Raw genomic sequence first — 16178 nt, 5'->3', positions numbered from 1 at the left:
TGTGACTTCTGCATTAGCAGGTGTAGTGTGGTTAGCACTGTGCCCAATGTGGCAAGCTAGAGAAAAGACAAAATGTGCAATAACCAGAGGTCAAGCAGACGGGTTAGGTAGAATAGGTAGGCCATGCAAGATGATGACCAGTACTGGTGACCATCAGCTGTAGTAGTTAGCAGTTGGTCATTGGTGTGTGTAGTGGACAGCTGTGTGTTAGAAAGCAGCTGTAGATAGATATAGCTAGGAGATAGTTGAGGTGAACTTGGAGGTTTGTTAGGGAATATGTGAGATAGTAGAAGTAGTGTGTAGTACAGTAGAGCCCCTTTTTTTTATCCAATGTAAGTCAGTACTTATCAAAGCTGGGTGGACTCAGGGACATTCCTCTGACTTGAATACAGATTCAAACTCGAGACGCTTGGACTAGCAGTCTACAACTCTACCACGAGGCTAAGGTGTCCCATGTTTACTACCATTTATTTTATAACCAACATTTCCCACCAAGGACCAAATGGCTAGAAACCTTATCACATGTTCTACAATAATTACACTTACAGTAAACTTTTAAAATGTTTCACAATATTGTCAAGGGGCAAGCAAAATGTGTGACAGATTGTTGAAAGAGAATCATATGCTGCAGTTTGTTTAAGTTAGTTTAACACCAACAGTGACTGGTGATGTGGAGTGTGGGCATTGACATTAGACTATCTCTACAACAACAAGAAGAAGAAGAAGAAGATAAAACCCTTTAAAAATATTCTTATTTTCATTGCTTCTTGATTTTTAAAAAAAGTATGTATGCATTTAAAATCAGAAAGCAATTTATTCATTTGTAATTGAGGATAAAGATTGATATCAGTGTGGACATAGTATTTTATTACTAACTCATAACTGCAGTATTTATAAGTTCTTTTTTTAACCATCAGTCAATAAGAAAAACAATTATGTTTTATTTTAGAAAATAATTAATTTAAAACAGTTTAGACATTACATTCATAACCAAATATTTCAGTCTTTACAAGTATTGTAGGGGAAAAGTATAAATTTTATTTTATTTTACATACATCAGTGCTATAATCAGGTATCAATTCTGGACATTTTACACCTGTACAGGGTAGTCTTACAACTAAATCAGCATCTCAGTTCAAGTCGTAGATAATCAGTGACTATCATTTATCATTCCTGGGCTGATCATAATCATCATAAGTCTCTTCATGTTCATATGTAAAACTATCATTATTTTCATCTTTGTTTTGAAAATCTTCCACATCTCTTTCTAGCATCCTTTGTTTTCCTTTACCACTGCCCTTTTTATTATTTATTTTTTCTTGATCTTTACTGAACAGTTTAAAATCCACTATGTCTAGTTTAGCTACTGATGGGTCTGGGGGCTGGTATTTAACTTTTATTCTCTGTGCTAGCACCTTTTTCAAAAGTGTTTCCCTTTGCAGCCCATACAGATCTGTGCGAAAGTTTAGGCCATGGGCTTTAAAATAATCCTGCGCTGAGGTATCAACACACTGTGTTGCGTCTGAACTTTGGTCAGACACAGAGGTCGAGGACAGCGCATTGGAATTGGATTCTGGGTCTTCTGGAACCAAATTTTGTTTTAAGTTATCATCCGGGGAGTCATTTGAAAATCTGGGCAAAGTCCGATCAGATCCATCGTCTTTCTTGTCTGTCCATTCTATTGTATGCTTGACCTTGACCTCTGAGGGGATGTAATCAGGGCCGTAGTCAGCAATCTCAAACATTTGATCGAGAAGAGAGAGATCATTGACTTTTTTGTCTTTCACAAACTGGATGGGTGGGATACGGCCAAGCACATGGTAAGAAATCAGCTGACTTCTGCGTGAATATAAAACAAAAAATTCCGCAGATTATCAATCCACTAAAAAATCCTGTACTTCATTGTTTCTTAAACAAAAAACTAATTTATAGATTGGTTTTTAAAAAAAAAAACACAAAAGACTGAGATTTTATGTCTTGCTTGTTTCTATGTACCTTTTCTTTTGTTATGAAACAAGAAAAACCTTATATAAAAATATTACAAAGTGCAGGTAGTGAGACAAAGATTAGTAATGCTTTGCTGTTGAGGTCATAGGTCAAACTTCAGTATTAAAATGTAAAAGGTATAAAAAACAAAACAAACCTTAACTTTCCGGCAAGGCTCTGTAACAGCTCTTCAATTTCACTTGCGTCACTTCGTTGACAGTCCCAATGTACTTGCACCTGGCTGAAGTTGTCAAGCATCTTCACCTGAATTTGTAACAATGACATTTTTAAAATCTTAAAACTGAGCATTATTTTTAACACTGGTTTAATTTCAAGGCAGAAATTAAAAATAAAATTTAACGACATGTAAACAAAGAGTGGAAACTCATGGTGTTTTGAGAACTGTTTGATTCATAACTCTCTAATTTAAAAAGTCACAAAAAGTTGCCTCTTATGTTATGTAGCCTTGTACTATATTTTTCTACCTGGAAAAAATTGTGACATGCACAAAAATTGACACAGATAAATGACATGAAAGACAATAAACAAAAAGGAATCATGGATTAATAAAAAATCCTAGTATGGGGAAAAAGCTGACGTAGCAATATAACACAACAAAACAAGGCCAAAAACAAGACAAAATTCACCTATATAAAAATATTCTTTTAATAGTACCAATAAGACCACACAATAGTAGAAAGGCAGGCCAGACTTTTGTGTTCAAACTTACAGATGTTATCAGAACTTGCTTGCCAAGAAGTTCTTCTGAGAGTTCACCAGTGTTGATAAGAGCTGTTATTTTCTCATACAGAACGTGGCCCAACTGGCGTGCACGAGTGCGCTGTGCTTCTGTTGTTCCTTTCTTGTCTGGTTTGTAGCCTGCTGCAAACAGCTCTGTTGGCTGAAAGTGGGAAAACACTTACAGGAGCCATGATTTTTATTTTATTTATTTACACAAGCAATGATTTTTATTGTTGAACTTATCTTTCATGAAACTTGATTTTGATTTAAAAACAGTAAGACTAATGATGCTAATCACTAAAGCAGTATTAAAATAAAATAAGAGGAATTTTTGTTAACTTACCTCTGCTATGTGAGGTTGATACCATTTCTTCCTGTAAAAAAAATAATTGTAAACATATTTACTTTACGAAGTTTACTAGATTACCTTGATTACAAAATTGCTTTTTAAGCCATAGGCCTACAATTACTACAATTATTAATATTTCGTACTTATTAAGTTATTAATTAATAGATCTAGATCTAGAATCTAGTAGTTATTAATCATATAGGCCAGGCCCCTAGAATCTAGATCTAGATCTAGATCTACTACTCTACACTAGTACACTACACTACACTTACTTCACTTAGAATCTAGTAAAAAGTAAAAAAAAAACTTTTTTTTTACTTAAACTTACTTTTTCTTTGCGTTATGTTTATATATTAATTTCTGCATATGTCTACTTTTCTCATGGCTAGAATAATCATTTAACTTTCTAAATATGGTATTTATTATTCTAGCACGTGGAATACAAAACAAAAACAAAATTTGTCCTTTCGCCAGCAAAGCCATATTTATTTTCGTTTCGTTTTTAACGATCAGTCTAAATTACCAAAAGCATAGGCCCAAGCAAAAAAAATTAAAAAATCTAATCAACGATAAATATCTTATTAAATAACGGATTATTGAATTCTAAGTGTAGTCTAGGTCGATTCGGTGAGTTTTAAAAACCATATTCTCTAGGTAGATTCTAGATTATATCTAAAACAAGTCAGAATTATAATACTTTAGCCTTATATACTTTTGGCTTTATAACTCCGAATACATGAATTTCTATAAATCTAGCGTTCTGAGCGAATCAAAAGTTTTTGTTGTTTTTGGTTGTTACTCCTACAAACCACTTTCGATTCCAGCTATTGACTATTGTTAACTTTCGGTTCTAGATTTGGATCTTGGTTTGGTACCTGATCTCCTAGATCTATATTATCTAGATCTAGATTCTATATGCTTTTGATTCTGTAAAGTGGAAACTAGATTCTAGATATAGATTCTAAGGTAAAATCTTAGTTTAGCGTCGTAAATTCGGCCAAAACTAGTAATGTAGGAGAGAGTGAATGGTAATCTATCGTTTTGGGTACGTAAAATCGCCCGCGATTTGTAATGTGAAAAACAGGTGACTCCTTAAATTTTAATAATTATTTCACATTTTGAGGAGGATTTATGTTTTAAAAAATTCAAAAAAGTTTCCTTGATTCATTTATGTACCTGTTTTTAAACAATTGAATTAAAACTTTTCCGTAATAAATGAAGACTAGCGATGTTTCCAACAGATGCAACCATGCTCATTTACTATAGCAGCCATCTTGTCTGTTTTATTTTTATAAGCTTTAAGCGCCAGATTCAGGGGGAAGCCACTCTATTTTACAAATGGCTGCTGTTTATATAGCAAATCTTGCTCTCAGACACTGCTGTTTAAAGTTAATTTCTGGCCTATATCGATATATTTAGCCATTGATTTAAGTTTATTATTCATTTATCTATAATATTTGACACAAAAGTATGACAATATATACTTCTATTAAAGCCTTGACAATGAGGTAACGTTTTCGTACATAAATAGCCGCGGGCGATTTTACGTACCCAAAACGATAGATTACCGAGTGAATTAATGAATATGTCATTAAATATGAGTATATTTTCGTATATCTTGATAAAATATTATAAATAATTGAATAATAGATCACCATTTATGGTTAAATCAATTTAAACATCCTGAAATTAACTTTTATCAACCCTGTTCGAGATAGTAAATTTGCTATTAAAAACAGCAGCCATCTTAAGAAAATGTTATTTAGAGTAGCTTCCCTTTCATTTCTATTCGTATGAAAATGTATTTAAATATGATTCTCTTGTTGTATAGTCCGTATTACAAAGCATTTTTTTTTTAAATTCTGCTCTTTAAAAACTGAATTTCCTTACAAACAACTTTATTAATTCTAGAAGCATTGTAAGATGCATTATATATGTATTAAATCACGTTTTTTTACTAATGTTTATTTGATCATATTATTACTATATTAATATAGTTTGAGTTTGTTCTTATTGTTTTAATGTTCACTATTTTCATTTCAGGTTTTTCTTTTCATCAATTAGTGATTCTATTGTAACTTATGACATTTTTTTACTTCTCTTTACCTTAATTAAACCCCAACCTCCGTCATATTTTTGTTGTCAATGTCACAAGTCATAATGTAAAACATTACGCTTCACTCTAACCCTAATTTTGACAACAATAAATGTTTGTCATCATTTATATATACAGAGAGACAAAATGTATTATCCACCAGCTTCCCTCGTAAAACATCTAAAACAATGAGCCAGTCCAACCCTTAAGTGTGTGTTGTCATTATGGTCGATCACAAGTCTCCACATGTCTGACACATTTTGGTTATCCTTTGTTTTCAAAATGTCAATATCAAGTACCCAAGTGAGTGATATGGGGTTGTCCATAAATGATGTCACATATGATTTGCTACGGGAGTGAGTGAAGATTTGTGACGTCAACTCAGGCGGCTCCGCAATTTATGACGTGTCGGTCTCATGAAAGGAGGTGAACGGGGAAAAATATCTAGGTGGTTGATGGAGAACCTCTATAATGCTTTGTTCAATCAAAATAACGATAAATAAGCATTAGTAAACGTATACCTTGCTTAAAACGAATCATCACAAATGTTGCAAGCCTGCTAGTTTAAGACATTCGGCAAAACGGCCGCAACACATTATCCCCGTCAAAAAGGCTTGCCACCAAATGCCTGCCGACGAATAAGCCGCTTCTAATGCGGGGCGTTAGGAACACGGCCATTAGCATGGGCCGCGTTAGAGCACCAGTAGGCTATCGCGCTTTGTAAGATGACGTAAATACTTAAATTCAATTTCGCTAAACTGCGCGAAAATTTAGTAATGTTCCATCGTTTGAGGAAATTTATTTTCTTGGACTTAAATTGAAATATCATGTTGACTGTCTGGCTCTTAATTTCCGAATATCACTTTTAATGTATCAAGATTCAGAACTATAATTTACTTTAATATAAGTGTCATGTTATCGTTTATTGTGCTTTTTATAAAGCGCAGAGCAGCTTCAAAATCGGACGGTCATCCTGTTTTCACCAAGCTTCTTTTGGAGCATAATATGGGTAGTCTAGTTCTATACGGTGAGAGCTTAGTACATTTTAAAGGGCCGAAAGTTTCAAGACAGCTAGCTTCCAGAAATAACTACGTACGTTTAAATGGACGAGTGATAGATGTGTTAGGGGCTGTTTAATGAACACCAACTTATGTAATCAAATTAAACGTCGCAAAAGCGTCATTAAGCCAGTGCTTGTTGTTTTTTTTTCTATAAAATTAGCCTAACGGTCGGCGGTATCGGTACATGACGTCACGTGCGAGTGTTAACTCGGTGACGATGTGCTAAGTGGGGGAATGAAAAAGGTGGGGTTCAAGAAATGCGACTCGCAAGCTTTTTACATTTCTTGACCCTTCTTAATAGTTCTATCGTCCCCACTGAGAAAATGGATCATCAATGAATGACGCGTCATACTTCTACAGCTGGTCTTTCTCCCACAACCATCCCCTTTTTTCACGAAAAAAAAACCTGACCCGTCTCCAAAATCACATCGCTGAGTTCTATTCAACCTCTCCCCACCACAAATCACAATTTCTATCTGAAACAATATGTTCATATGTTTGCTCTGTAATAATGCACGCTGTCATAACTATCTTAAGAGCGACGTCATTTATGAGCGATCTAATATTGATTTGCTTACTGCAAATAAAGTGTTCAAAAGTTCGACCTCCCAAAAATTGTTGTGGTCTTGGATGCACACTATTAAGTCTGAAAAGGTGTATTAGTCATTCATGTCAACTATATTAAAAAAAAAAAAGAAAAATGACTATACAAGGGGTCATCCATAAATGATGTCACGATTTTTTTGACGATTTTTACCTCCCCCTCCCCTTCGTCACACGTCGTCACAAAAAGCCAGATCCCCCCCCTAAAATGACGTCACACCTCAGCCTACAACCCCCTCCCCCTCAAAATTGCAGTTGAATTGTTTTTAAACAGCTATATTTTTCCAAAATCTTGTCTGAACTCTGTCAAAATAGAGTATTTTAATCAATTGTTATTACAATGTATTAAAACAGTTTTCTAAAACGCAAAATAACGTCTAAAATTTGTTTTCTAACATTGCTTTTTTAAAATGCAAAAGTGTGACGTCGCACCATCTGATCCCCCCCCCCTCCCCCTCGTCACAAAATTACGGACCCCCCCCCCTCCCCCCTACGAGTGTGACGTCATTTATGGACGACCCCCAGGCATATATTAAAACAATACAAAACAATCATATTAAACCACAAAATCAACACAAAAGACATGCGAATAGACAATTTATTGTTTTTGAAACATGGCCGCTGCTTGTATTTACTCATTGTTGTCTCGAACGGGGTAGTTTAAAGTTTATTCCAGGATATTTTTATTGTTTTTGTCGTGGATTGTGATTTGTTATTCAATTATCTGTTATATTATGTAAAATAGGACATAAATATGGCCAAATGAAAGAAATATTCATTAGTTACCTTCATCGCACATTACTAGCTACGTTGGAATTTACGACGCTAAACTAAGATTTTACCGATTCTAAATCTACTGATAAATAAAAGTTAGCTTTCATTTTTTAGTACTAAAATGAAACAAATCTAATTTTTTATTTAAAAAAAAATAACGATCTGGGAAGCACCAGATAAAAATTAAAATTGCTATGTCACGATGATTCAGTGTGATATTAAATTATAAAATTATTAATATTCTTCACTTATTTTTAGAGAAAGACTTAGTTAAAATTTAAAATCTAGTGAAGTCTACTCGTCTTTAACTCTTACTTAAACTTAATAAATAATTATTAATTAATACTCTAACGTCTTAAACTCTACTCTTACTCTACTCAGTCTACTATTGAATAGTGTACTGTAGTTTTAGTGCTACTGTCTAAGAAACGCCATGTATGTATTTAATAATGTATGCTTTCCCACTTGGCCCTTTCTCTTACTACAAAAAGTTGAAAGACTAAGAAGAGACTGTAAATGTAATCTGTGGTTTTAATTCCTGCGACGAATACCAATACACTGACCTTTAATTTCAGCATTTAAATGGCAACCAGTGTAAAAGAGATTAACCTGACAGAAAGGAGATTAGAAGAAATACTGGATGTGGCAAATGATTGGAGCCTAAGCCATGGTCAGTCAGCAACATATACATTTATAATACATAAGAATTGTGTGATGTTGGTTTTGAGGTTTGCATTGGTAGCTTTGGTTTCTCACTCTTTATCACTCTAAAATCAGATATCATGCTATCATGCAAATTTTTAAAAGCGTTTTTCTACTTTAATAAGATTCCTTAAATCTTTATTTTTGTGTATGTTACTTGTCTAAAAATCTCTCAAGCTTCAATTATGCTATGTAAGATTTTTCAGGTGTTAAAATTTCCCTTATCAATTTTTAAGGTATATGCATCATGTCTGATGATGTGGGATCAAAGAAAGCAGTTCCTGCCCCTTACAGCCTATTTCCAAGTGTGGTGCCAGCATCTGTGCTACAACAGGCAAAGGATTCTATGGTGCACTTTAGTCGACTCATGCATAAAGTTGCATTGGACCATAATTTTTTAGAGGCCTCACTGAAGAAGTTAGTACCGATTATTTATTTTTTTAAAACCAATCGTGCAGCAGTTACACTGTCAATTATATTGTCACTATTTTTACTTTTGTGATCATTTTCCAGTGTTATAAAAGTTGACGAATTTATGAAAAATTTATGGGACATCTACCTCAAAGTAAGAGAGAAAGGTGTCATACAGGTTTGTTGTTTTAATTTAAATACTCAGTTAACTTTAATTCTTTTGATGATTTTGAGACTGCACTGGTTTATAAGCGGTTGAGCGCTAGGCTGCTAACCCTAAAGTCTTGAGTTTGAATCTATGTCAAAGTCATTAGAACATTCCTGAGTACACCCAGCTCTGATGGTACCTAACTCATGTTATGGAAAGTAAAGGCTGCTGGGCAAAGTGCTGAGCACACCTTCCCTAAATCTAAATATACACAAAGACCAGTGAATAGTAACTTGCATCATAGTAGAATTGAAATAACTTTTTACTGCATTGTTGACAAATTTCATTACCCTTTATAGATTTTTAAAACATTATTTTAAGATAGATGTTCACTTTTATAGGAGATAATCTACAAACTAAAAATTCCACAACTTTGATTTCTTTTCTTTTTCACTTTTAGCCTCTTCATTTTGGAATATTCCGAAATGACTTCATGATGAACTGCCTTGACACAGTTGGTGCTGGTGAAATAGTTTCTGCTGATAGATTAGAACTCAAGCAGATAGAGTTTAATGCCATCTCTTCAAGCTTTGCTGGTCTAACTGAACAGATGGCAGACCTCCATAGGTTGGCTATGTCTTCTTAGTCTGCGCTTAAAAACAAGCTTTTCACATTTTGATTTTTTGTCATAGCTTTTGTGAGTTTACAAATCCTTTTCAGTAAATATGTTATACCTGGATTTTAGATTATAAAATTTAAATACCTAATTTAAATACCTTATAATAAGGGGGTTGGCGTGGTCGTCAGTAAAAGCCCATGGTTGCTAAACCCAAAAAGTCTTGAGTTTGAACCCCAGGGCAGATGAGGCTCAATAGCTGGAGACAGCAACTCTTCCAGGAGAGACAACTCCAAAATCAAACAACTGCTGCCTTGTAGTTTGTTCTTGGTTTGACAAAGTCTATGGAAGCAAATCAAAAAAGAAAAGCAGGAGTCAAGTTGACACGTAATACTTAATTGTGTTGCAGGAGATTCCCTGTAACACTGAAACAAAGTAGAAGAAGAAAAAATACCTAATTTATAAGTGTTCTTCTGTGATTGTTCAAGTGCTCTTGAAGTTTCTTTTACCCTGACCCTAATATTGACCCTAACTTTAACGACAATAACACAAGACAGTAGATGATAATAGGATACTAGTTTGCACTTCCAGAAATTTTAGAATTACAAACATTTTCGTAATTTTTTTTCTACAGGTTAACACTTGGTATGTGTGGGAAAAGCTTTGAGAACAAACAGGTAAATAATTTATTAAAATTCTGATCCCTGGTTGTCTTTTGGTTTTTCATCAATGACTGTTTAGGTTAAAATGATATATTAGCATCTATAACGGATTATATATTTGTAAGGTAAAATATGTTTCAAATAAGCTAAACAACATTTACTTGTTTACTTATCATTTTGTATTTTGATATCCTTTTTTTTAAAAATTAAACAAAATGCTGGTTTTTTCTATTATTTATTTACATTACTAATTATATTTTTGTCATATCAGATCCCAATCAACATCCCAGCTACAAAAATTGCTGAAGGTTTAATTAAAGCTTGGGAACTGTATAGAAATCCCAAGTATGTATTTTAAATTATTATTTTCTTCTATCAACTAAAACATGCAGATCTGCCAATATGCTAATAGTCATGCAATAAAACATACTAATTGAAATTAACTATTTCTTCATTATGTAACTTAAATATATGAAAATATTTATAAATTATAAACATACTATTTCATCACAAGTGGTTTAGATATATTATTCTTTTATTGTTAATGCCACTCCCCTAACAGACTAGATCCAACTATATATATATAACATTAGCTAGCTCCTGTGATAGTTAATTCTTATTTTAAACTTACTTCCAGTGCAGTTATACTGTACATTGTGAGCAGCTCGGAGAGGAATATTATAGATCAAAGATGGCTGGAGTTTAATGTATACAAGACCCACCCCCACATTAGGGTGTTGAGGAGAACTTTTGCTGAAATTAACGACACAGGCCATCTTGGCAGTGAACATCAGCTGTTCATGTGAGTTCTTTTTTACAAGGTTTTTTCAATGCCCTTTTAAGACAAATACACAGATATTGTTGTGAAAACAAAACTGTTTAATTTTTTAAGATCTCAACAGGGAGCTGGACAACAGGACACCTTATCTGTATATTAAAAGACAGGTGGGGTAGAGTCAGTAAAAGCTCATGGCTACTAAATAAAAAAGTCTCGAGTTCGAACCCTCGGGCAGATGAGGCTTGTTATCTGGGGACAGCCACTCTTCTAGGAGAGACAACTCCATAAGCAAACAACTGCTGCCTTGTAGTTTGTTCTTGGTTGGACAAAGGCTATGGAAGCAAATCCAAAAAGAAAAGCAGGCTGAAAATCGGAGTCAATGGCCTCAATGGTGCATAACCATTTGACAAGTTTACTTAATTGTGTTGGAGGGGATCCCTTCCAACTCTAAAATTAAGAATGAAGAAGAAGAAGAAAAGACAGGCGATGGACCCCGTCTACACTGTCATTTTTATAGTAACGTTGCTTGTCTTTTTGTTTAGTACACAATTTTTTTAACCATTTCTCACTTCGGTTTCCTCAAACATTAAGTTATTATTTATATTTAACATTTTTCTGATTAAAAAAAAGTGTTGCATTTTAAACAATTAATTGCTTATAAAAAAATGTTCTAGCAATGAGGATGAGGTAGCAGTGTCTTATTTAAGAGATGGCTACACAGCAGAGAACTACAAAACTAACAAGGTGATTCTCATTTTCTAAAACTTTACATATCCTCAGGGACATTCAATTATATGAGAATTTGAGATGTTTATTCTACAAATTATCAATTTAAATACAATGAAGCATTTTTGCTATTAAAACAATCAGGTCCTATATTACTTGTCAATAAAAATTAATTAAAATTCTAAATATTTTAGGCATAAGATGTTATAACTAACAGAACAAATACTATCCTAATCTTCTGTCCTCATCAGAGTAAAACATTCACACAGTAAGATAATCACATACTTGAGTTCTCCTTATTACTATTCTTCTGTTGTTTTTATTTTGCTTAAAACCTGGATTGAAATATTGGTTTCTTTTTTTGAGATAGCTAAAAAATATTTCACTTTTCATGATATCTAATGCTATATTAAAAACCATCTACCATTCAGACAATGTGATCTCCTCATAATGTTTGAACTACTGTTTAACATCTAATCTGGTTTTTTTCCAGGAATGGGAAGGGAGGCTCCTGGTAGAGCTATCAAAGTGCATCAAATGCCCCTCCATCCAGTACCAGCTGGTTGGTGCTAAGAAAATCCAACAGGAGCTTGCACAGCCTGGAGTGCTAGAGAAATTTATTCCAGACCCTCATGTGGTTAAAATCATTAGGGCAACATTTGCGGACTTATATACCTTAGACTTTGTGAGGAGAAACATTTATTTGTGCTTTGTCTGAGGGTTACATTTTTTTAAAAATTTCCGTTTAGTTACTTGCCATAAGATTATGTTGCAGTTCTAATTTTTTTTTGGGGTTTTTTTTTTTTGGGTTTGGGTGGGGTAATTTTTTGGTTCCCGATTTCAAATTATTACTCACTGGTGTTAAAAACAAAAAAAAATTGTGTTTGACACCTATCATACTTTGACCAATACAACATTGATGATTTTGTTTCCCCTAATACCATAGAATATTTGACCAATGTACCAGTGTTTTGTTTGACCAATGTACCAGTGTTTTGTTTGACCAGGTACCAGTGTTTTGTTTGACCAATGTACCAGTGTTTTGTTTGACCAATGTACCAGTGTTTTGTTTGACCAATGTACCAGTGTTTTGTTTGACCAATGTAACAGTGTTTTGTTTGACCAATGTACCAGTGTTTTGTTTGACCAATGTAACAGTGTTTTGTTTGACCAATGTACCAGTGTTTTGTTTGACCAATGTAACAGTGTTTTGTTTGACCAATGTAACAGTGTTTTGTTTGACCAATGTACCAGTGTTTTGTTTGACCAATGTAACAGTGCCTTGTTTGACCAGGTACCAGTGTTTTGTTTGACCAATGTAACAGTGCCTTGTTTGACCAGGTACCAGTGTTTTGTTTGACCAATGTAACAGTGCCTTGTTTGACCAGGTACCAGTGTTTTGTTTGACCAATGTACCAGTGTTTTGTTTGACCAATGTACCAGTGTCTTGTTTGACCAATGTAACAGTGCCTTGTTTGACCAATGTACCAGTGCCTTGTTTGACCAATGTAACAGTGCCTTGTTTGACCATATGTACCAGTGTTTTGTTTGACCAATGTACCAGTGTTTTGTTTGACCAATGTAACAGTGCCTTGTTTGACCAATGTAACAGTGCCTTGTTTGACCAATGTAACAGTGCCTTGTTTGACCATATGTACCAGTGTTTTGTTTGACCAATGTACCAGTGTTTTGTTTGACCAATGTAACAGTGCCTTGTTTGACCAATGTAACAGTGCCTTGTTTGACCAATGTAACAGTGCCTTGTTTGACCAATGTAACTGTGTCTTGTTTGACCAGGTACCAGAGGGAGATGAAGCAGTTAAAAAAGCTTTGAGCACTCCTGACAAATTTGTCCTAAAGCCACAAAGAGAAGGAGGAGGTAACTTGCTTGCTTTATTATGTCACATTACATGGGAAATAATTAAAGGGACATAATTTGGTTCTTTTACTTAGGCATTATTTAATTCTAATTTTACAGAGCCATCACCTTGATACATGTGAATAATTAATTTTTCCTGTAATTCGATTTGAAATACATAGAAGTATAGTTAAAACCACAATTAAAAGCCTTTTGATATTTTGCCCATTTTTATCCTTAAGTTTAACAAAAATAAATATTTAAGATAAACATCAATCTTTCTTTATCAATTACATAAACCTCAATATTGAATCTACAATCCTAACATTATCAGGTTTGTTAATAACACTGTAACAGTGTATACAATAAATATGATACATTATCTTTACTATTAACGAATTATATTTAATTGCAGTTTATATCAGAATAAAGAAAACAAAAAATGTTGATGCAGTGAAACAAATTAAATAAGTATTGAAAAGTCTAGTGTAGTAGTTCTTAACCTTTTTGGAGGTACCAAACCTTAAAAGTTTCATTTGTGCATTTTCCGAACCCTTCTTAATATTTTTATTGTCCGCACTGACAAAATGCAGTCGTGAATCATACAAGTCAGGTGTGGGTCTTGACCTCCACACCTGAGACTAACACATCGATTTTTATCCGACACAATAAACTCAGGTCTTTATCATCACATAACAGTGGGATAAACTATGAGATTAAATTATGGGAAGAACCACATTGATTTTTTAAAAATAGCATTGTTCAAATTATTATTTTCTACTATATCCATTAGAGTAGACAAAAGTATTTTGTTACTTGACCTGCATTAGGTCACTCAGTGGTTCATGAACCTATTTGCTTCCAGGTCACAATCTTTACAGTGAGGCCATCACCCAATTCTTGACCCAACACTCCAGCGAGAGGGAGGCTTACATCCTGATGCAGAGAATTTTTCCCTGGCAGCAAAAAAATTATTTGGTCAAAACTGGGGTGCCATTTGAGTTATCCACTGTAGTCAGTGAGCTGGGGATCTATGGAGTTTATATAGGGTAAGGAAGTACATTCAGTGTTGTCATTATAAGTGCTCTCCCTTTATTGATGAACAGTGGGTTTGTGTTTGGAAAGAAAATTGTGTGAACTAAAAAGCAAGTTACCATAGTTTGAATCCAGTTATTGAGTTAATTCTATTTAAATCTATTATACAAAAGGCAAGAGTTGTGGTGGCAGGCGGGCATTTTTCATTGTCAATTATGGAAACCTAAATTCCTTTGCCGAGTGTTATCATATTTGCCACACTCAAAAGATTGACAATAACAATCTTTTTATTACTCCTGGTCATTTCCAACTTCTTCACAGTTAGGTATAGGTACAGGTATGTGTTGGTTCAGGTTCAAGTATAAGTATAGGTGAAGGTATAAGTAGTGATAGAGAAAATGAAATGGGATGGGGTAGGGAAAGGGATAAGTTTGTGATAGTATGGGGATGGGGTTGGCATTATGGTTATAGTTCTGTTTAGGTTTCGAGTTATATATTTTCTCTGACGCGTTCATTTTTGCATATAGACATTTAATTGAAATAATTGTATATTCCCCGAAAACCCAGGCAGTGCTAGTATTGCCGCTAGTATATATATATATATATATATATATATATATATATATATATATATATATATATTTATATATATATATTTATATATATATTTATATATATATATATATATATATATATATATATATATATATATATATATATATATATATATATTACAGATAGAAACAATCTTATAAACTTGTAGTCACAAAGAATAGCGGAGTCTATTTCAAGACGTTTTATTTACTACGTAAGTGTTGGCTATAATCAATTTTTTTTTCTATTTCCAGGTCAGAAGAGGAGGAAGTTGTGAACTATGAATGCGGTCACATGATGAGGACTAAAATATCAGGCACAGATGAAGGTGGCATTGTTGCTGGATTTGCTGTTCTAGACACACCACTAATTATATTCTAGATTTTCTATATTATGTATTAAAATGCTTCAAGAATTCCCTATTTTACTGATTTTAATCTATTAGTTTGTACTGAAAAAATATTCTAAATTGTAGAAGATTGTAAGAATCATTACAGAAAATTATTAAGGAAGTATTACATAAACAAACCAAAACAATATGTTGTAATAATCATCAACACAATTAAACAAACCTATAACCAGTTTTTTAATTATTTATATATGGTGAAGGATGAAAGAAAAATAATGTATTTTTGCCACTTGTAAGATATTTTATTTCATGCAATGTTTGAATCATAGCAGTATGAAGTTATCTCAGGTGTTCTAGGAATTCAAACACATTTAATGACAACTGTATGTAATGTCGTCCTATGTACTTAATCATGTATATTTATGTATCAGTTAATTTTTTTTGTCTTTTATCATATCTTTATGCCTGTGCACTAATTATATTCTATACTCAGATTTAAATAAATTATTGACATTTATCCAACAAGCCACCTGTTTTGCTCATTTGTAACCTTAGTACTTAATGTTTTTCATAAATTAAATAATTTATTACTTCAAGCATACATTCAATTTCTGGAGTATAATAATCTTTGTGTTTATTTGAATATTAAAGATAAGTTTTAGTTAATGTTATGGACAGGTTTTCAATTTC

At 33.3% G+C, this 16178-nt stretch overlaps 2 protein-coding genes across 2 annotated transcripts; one reads left to right on the top strand and one right to left on the bottom strand.

The window, feature by feature from the left end:
• Positions 1 to 977: 977 nt before the first annotated feature.
• On the bottom strand, positions 978 to 3593 carry LOC131956691 (putative ribosome-binding factor A, mitochondrial). The gene is made up of 5 exons (XM_059321242.1): positions 3405 to 3593; positions 3071 to 3101; positions 2717 to 2887; positions 2144 to 2250; positions 978 to 1839 (listed from the first exon to the last, which is right to left on the bottom strand). Exons 1-5 carry the CDS (start codon positions 3557 to 3559, stop codon positions 1161 to 1163), a joined length of 1143 nt encoding a protein of 380 aa, XP_059177225.1. The 5' UTR covers positions 3560 to 3593; the 3' UTR covers positions 978 to 1160.
• A 4598-nt stretch (positions 3594 to 8191) lies between these two features.
• On the top strand, positions 8192 to 15934 carry LOC131956696 (glutathione synthetase). Its single transcript, XM_059321254.1, has 12 exons — positions 8192 to 8279; positions 8548 to 8728; positions 8825 to 8900; positions 9331 to 9497; positions 10121 to 10163; positions 10420 to 10493; positions 10786 to 10950; positions 11601 to 11670; positions 12146 to 12337; positions 13450 to 13531; positions 14376 to 14559; positions 15394 to 15934. The coding sequence occupies exons 1-12, from the start codon at positions 8192 to 8194 to the stop codon at positions 15518 to 15520; spliced, it is 1449 nt and encodes a 482-aa protein (XP_059177237.1). The 3' UTR covers positions 15521 to 15934.
• Positions 15935 to 16178: the final 244 nt, after the last annotated feature.

The sequence above is a fragment of the Physella acuta genome, unplaced genomic scaffold, assembly GCF_028476545.2.
Source record: "Physella acuta isolate Inbredline_101_S28 unplaced genomic scaffold, ASM2847654v3 ptg001170l, whole genome shotgun sequence".
Taxonomy (NCBI): domain Eukaryota; kingdom Metazoa; phylum Mollusca; class Gastropoda; family Physidae; genus Physella; species Physella acuta.
This window is presented reverse-complemented; position numbering and strand designations above follow the sequence as displayed.